Raw genomic sequence first — 6,000 nt, 5'->3', positions numbered from 1 at the left:
TCCCAGGTGAGGGCATCTTTTCTAACAATGCCAGTCATCATTTTTAACCCTGCAATTTATAGTCTTGGAGAGTTGCCCACAACACAGAGAAGATGAGGGAGGGACCTAGGGGCCCTCGCCTGAATGTGTCAGAGGTGGAACTGGAGCCCAATGGTTTCCTGGTTCTCTAGCCTCTACACCATGCTGCCTCTGGTTCCAGAAAAAATAAAGCTTTAAACCAGTTATACAAAAGTTCAGGAAGTTTTTATTGGACTCTGCTTAAAAAAAAATAAAACAGCTTAAAACAACTTTTTGGTGGTAAATAGCAGGTATTTATTTGAAATGGAAAAAAAAATACTTAGGTACCTGAACTATTGCATTTAATCATGTATTGTAATTGTATTAATCTACCTTTTTGCATCAGACAGATAGACAATGAACATTCAGATATCACAGATTGCACACTACATAGTAATTCTTCAGGCCTTTTACATAACCACCAAAAAACAGATATTGGATTCTGCAATATAGTACAAAATTCCACAATCCAGTCTTAGCTAGTTATCTTCAATTGAGTTCTGTTGCTGTACAAATCAATGGCTGTTTACTAGGGCTAACGAGTTAATAACTGGACAAAAAATATACATTGCACTGACACAAAAAGTCAGCTGTGTTAATAGTCATGCAACAAGTAAACACACTTGCTGAAATTAAAAATACTTTCTAAAAAGTTTTAACTGCATAAATATTTTATACACAGTTCAATTACCAAAACAAAAGTTCTTTAAATGATATAAAGCAAAAAATAAGTTTCTACCAACTTTGTACATAAGAAAGTGCAAAATAATTTCTCTAAAGTGTTTTGCTCTTGTCCAGGTGGATGGTCACTGTGGGCGGCTCACCTTTTCAGAAGCACGACATTACACCTGCACACTACACACACAGATGGCTAGGACAACATGAATCCTGACGCTCCCAAGAACAAGGCGAAAGAAGGCATGTGAGGTACTTGCAGAGAACAGAGACCACTTGGAAAGATGGCTGTACATTGTGAGTAGGCTATGTTCAACACGTGGACTCGGGTAACAGAAATCGATCCAAGGAAAACGAGTTTGGATCTCGCCGCTCGAGCTGTTCCGCGTCTTTGCATCAGAAGCAAGAACAAAAGAAAACTCCTTTGAACAAAACAGTTGCCCACAGCACCAGCTGCCAGAGGAAACAAGACCAGGTGGGGTTGGGGAGCCACTTTCTGCTCATGGATTCGGAAAGTTTCAAAGTGTTCATCCCGTCGACATTTATGTTACAGAGGAGTCAGTCCTGAGCAACTAAGGACACGGATTCATATGTTCAAGCCTTGACAAAACACCTCTGCCATTTGGTTTGGGGTAATAAACGCAGTATGGGGAATTTAGGGGGAAGATGCTGCTTTTGAAAAAAAAAATTGTACAGTAACATGATATGATTCCTCTGTGGAGACAGAGGACAGCTTCTTTCAGGGGGAATCATCAATGCCATTAGTCCTTTTATAAAAACAAGAAAGTACTTGAAAATTTCTCTTATTTATGCAAATGCTTTAATAAGTTTTATTTAACAGGAGGCCATCCTTGGACTATAGATTCAAACATATGTAAAGAATCAGTTTTCTTAAGCTTAAGGTACTCGCGTGCCTTGACACCAGGAGGAAGTAAAAATCTCTCCTTCACTTGCTTGGCTCTAGTCCATTGGGTACAAGAATAGTAATACACCAATGAGTGTATAATATGTAATATTTAATGCATGGGCATTAAAGTTTATGAATGTCCATCACCAGGGCTACAAGATGGAGGGTTGTGAATTTAACTCCAAACTGGCTTTTGTGTAATGTATTATCAGCACGTGCTACTTACAAAGGCCCTTCCTTCTTATTTAAGGCCATTAACTTTTCTATATTTAAAAAATAACAGGCCTTAGAATTACTATGTGTTTGAAAAATGTTAAAATCTAGATTACTCTCTCTCTTTCTCTCTCAACACACATTAAAAAAAATACCAGTACCAAAGCCTCTTTCCTATTATCTACCCGTAGGCCCTTCACCAGCTTTAATCCTTATAGGTGTATTTATTCTGTGTTCTACTTACGGTGCAAATTAAACAACTGAATATTAAAAATATTGCAATTATATTCATAGTAAAACAAAAAATAGACATTGATATAGTATAAATTGTACTGTTTTCAGGTAGATGGTATTGAATGGTAGAGGTGACCTCAAGTAGTCCTGACGCTATCCAGTTATACATCAAGGGTTATATTTTAATTCTGTACAGTTTTTTTTTTTAAATAAGCCAGTCACCAAAGACGCGTGCTTATACTTTATGCAAGAGAAACTTGAGTTACATGCAAGCATATTTCCATTGGTTTAAGGAGGTCTGGGCTGGTTCCTGCACTGCATGAATCAGCTGATTGAATTATTAAATGCTAAGAAGTTACACTATGACCCAAACAGCAGCCCTAATATATGTATAAAAGAGACCTTATTACATATGCACAACACTGAAGTGGTAAGTAGCCAGGTATAAAATGCCAAGAAAATTGTGGTGATTCCTGGTTATCTTACAACTAAAATAATCTTCTCCCACACTGTTTGCTTACAAAGAAGGGCCCCATTATTTTGGTGACTAGCCTAGTTTAAATGACGATGCTGCGGGCAACTGAAAGAAGACACACATGCATAGGTGGAATTTGAAAGGAGAAATAAGCCCATGGCTGATGCCTTGGAGGAGGATTTTTTAAGCATATTCATAATTAAGTCGATAGATGAGAGATGCCGGATAAACTCTTAGTTCATTAAATTAGTGGTTTAGTCTGAAGTCCCATGTTACAGGCTGTTAATTAAGTTCATATTTAGATAAAAAGGCCATTATACGTATTTACAATATACACAGTTGCTTGCAAAGAAGGCAGATTTACAACTATCTTCTAAAAAGCCTTTTCTTGTTTTTCAAAACGAGGTTGAGTAGCTCTACAGAAACAAAATACGAGAAAAGATGGTTAGGTGGGGGAGGGTTTCCTGCCTTTCCCACAGCCACTCCTAATGGGGAGAACTGGAAGCTGGCAATTCTACTTCTGGAAACCACCTCCCGGGCTCCCGGAGCTGCTTCCCTGAAATGGGCCCACCTCCATCACTGATTCCTGGGCCCCTTTAATGCACTGGTCTTGCTGAGGATCAGTACTTCAGACACACAGTATGATGAGAAGTGTAAACAGAGACTGTTTCAACGCTTTCCATTCAGAGCTAGGGCTGGGGCTGAGCAAGGGGTCCGCGCACCTTTGTTTCCAGTGGGCCTGTTTAAGCCTCAGCAGTTTTTGGGCCCATCTTCTGGGCACCGCTCATGCTGGAGGTTGTAATAACAGTTCTGACAAACACGCACAGGAGATGAGATTTTCAAACGTTTGATTTCAGACTGAAATCGGCTGCACCTGAAGAAATGGGGAAAAATAAAGCAGTGAGTGACATATCCTTTTCTCAGTTCATTCTTCGTTGCTTGGGTCAGATAGATTCATGGAAAGTACGCAGCAATTGTAGGGCCTAGTTTGCAAGAGGAAGAACATCAAAGAGTTTAATTTATGATGTATGCTTGATTTGAAAAACAAAATGATTTTAAATTATCTGTCAATGGTGGAATGATGGAAAATCAGGACTAGATCTATATTTGGTTGGGGGAGGGAAGAATAGAAGGTGAGAGACTGAGAGCAGAAAGGGCCCTTGGAAGGCACCCAGTCCAACGGCTCATTCTACAGGTAAAGTTAAAGAACTGAGGTAAATCCACACACGTAATGTAATAAATGAACTGTAACCTAACCACTTCTTAAAAAAAAAGGGAAGAGAAACGAATAACTGAAAGGCTAAGTCACCAGGTCACAAGAAGGTCTGGAGAGGCACTAAAGCCTTTCTCAGAAGGACACTCCTGGAGCCTACTTCGGAGCTGAAGTGGAGGGTCCCGTGTGCAGGGCCGCAGCCAGCTTCCTGGCTTTTGAAAGACCTTGTTTCCTTCTCTGGAAAAACTGATCTTTGAAGCTAGCTTTTTGCTACCATCCACATAAATGTGAATTTAGATACCTCTAATTAGAGAGTATTTAAAACCACTGTATTGGTGCGGTGCCTCTGAAGGCCAATCAGCTGAGGTAGCTGGGAGCAGTGAAGATGGCTCTCCTGCCTGAGACTCCCCATCATCCCAAGACAGGACCAGCTGGCAGGAACACCTAGACTGACTTCAGCGAGGTCAGTGTGCCGATGACAGGTGATCTCATCAACTGGAATTTGTTTTTGAAATCTATTTTTTCAGTTTACATGCACTGATTTTTCTCTCCCTCCTACATCTGTATAGCCTTGGCTTGCACACCTTGATTAAGTGAGATACTTTTCCCTGACTTTCCCTCGTGCCCCTCCTCCACTCTCCCCCATTAGGATGCTCTTCTCCTGCCTCTCATTCTTGAGATCATCAAGACAGAACAGAATCATTCTCAGGCCTTCTGTCTAATGAGACTCCCTCTGACAATGACAGGCTTCCAAGGGGACACAGGCATCATCTCCCCGGGTGAGAGTAAAAGCACTTGATCTTGTCCCTTATAATCCTTCCTTCATCCTTACCCATTTGTTCCTTCTAACTCTTGTATTTGTATTTTCCTTTTGAAGTTTCTCTGCAGCTCTGGTCTTTTCATCAGGAATGCCTGGAAGTTTGTTATTTCCTCAGAGGTCCATTCTTCCCCCTGCCCTCCCAACCAATATAATTACACTTGGTTTCACTATATCCTTTGCCTCCTGTAACATCACATTCCAAGTTCTCTATGCCTTATAGGGATCCTGGCTGTGGCTGCTTGGTTCTTGAATTCTTTCTCTCTGGCTGTTTCTCTTTACATGGAAGTCCTGGATTTGGAGAGATTTCATTTTGAGGTTTCTTTCAATGGATGACCAGTGGATTCCACTTCCACTTTGCTCTCTGGTTCTAAGAGACCTGGGTATTTCTCCTTTATGATTTTGGTCATGTCTTTTAGGCAGTTCAGTAACTCTTAGATTATCTCTCAATCTGTTTTCCAAGTTAGTTGTTTTTACTAAGAGATTCCTTGCAGTTTCTTCTATTCCCTTCCCCCCCTTCCCCGGGTGTTTTGATTTAAATTTTTCATGTTGTCTCATGGAGTCATTGACTTCTATTTGTTCCACTTTAATTTCCAGGGAGTCTGATGCTTGGGTAAAGTTTTGTACCTCTTGGGTCAAGCTGTTGATTCCCTTTCCAATTCTTCCTTCTGTAGCTCTCATTTCCTTCCCATTTCCCCCCTCTGGTCCTCGTTTAACTTATAAAAATATTTTTAACTTCATCTCTTCCAGGAACCCTAATTGAATTTTTTTCCTTTGAGGCTTTGCTTGTGGATGTTTTGGAGTCCTTCTCTTTTTCTGGGTTTATCTTGAGCATCCCCATTGCCACAATAGCTTTTTATAGCTGGATTCTTTTTTTTTTTTTTTTGCTCATTCCTCCAGCCCCCTTTCTAACTTTGGATTTCGTATTCGGGACAGGTTCTAGACAATGATGGAGGAAAGATCTGGGTTGGCTCTGCTCCTTTCTTGGGGTATTGAGCGCTGTATTATTCCTGTACCTCAGGGATACCCCAGGGCTGTGCAGCTGTAAGCTTCAGGGCTCCTGAATTGTCCTGATCCAAGGCACTATCTGATCACTCCTTCTACCTCTCCACCCCCAACTTGGATCTGAGCTCTGCAAGTTACTGACTTGGGTTTAGGCTTGAACAGTAGATTGTTGCTGGACTCAGTCACTGTCAGACAGCTGGAAAGCCAGGCTGGTTCAGTGCCAGAACTGCAGGCTTCCCTTGGGTCCGGGACTCCTGCCTGCTTGTTTCTTTGTAGGCTTGAGTCTGGGCTAGAAGCTGGAACTGAGATCCTGCTCTGCACCTCAAGGCTAATACCAGCTTCTGAACTTGCTGCTTGCTTGGTTCATAGTCTAAGGCCCCATTACCCGGGCACAGGGGCCAACC

General features: G+C 41.3%; 1 protein-coding gene across 6 annotated transcripts in view; it reads right to left on the bottom strand.

The window, feature by feature from the left end:
• Positions 1–288: 288 nt before the first annotated feature.
• The window catches only part of WDFY3 (WD repeat and FYVE domain containing 3), a 325,015-nt gene continuing 319,303 nt past the window's right edge, over positions 289–6,000 (bottom strand). For all 6 annotated transcript variants that reach the window (XM_069093019.1, XM_069093035.1, XM_069093044.1 and 3 more), the window contains 2 exons: positions 3,284–3,435; positions 289–2,977 (listed from right to left, as the gene is read on the bottom strand). In XM_069093019.1, coding sequence (XP_068949120.1) covers positions 3,312–3,435 — 124 coding nt within the window. In that variant the 3' untranslated portion in view covers positions 289–2,977; positions 3,284–3,311. The remainder of the gene's footprint in view (positions 2,978–3,283; positions 3,436–6,000) is intronic.

The sequence above is a fragment of the Petaurus breviceps genome, unplaced genomic scaffold (assembly GCF_028583685.1).
Source record: "Petaurus breviceps papuanus isolate PSGF00001 unplaced genomic scaffold, PetGlider_PUasm1.0 126, whole genome shotgun sequence".
Classification (NCBI taxonomy): Eukaryota; Metazoa; Chordata; class Mammalia; order Diprotodontia; family Petauridae; genus Petaurus; species Petaurus breviceps.
The sequence above is the reverse complement of the archived record's forward strand: the minus strand, read 5'-3'. Positions and strand labels throughout refer to the sequence as shown.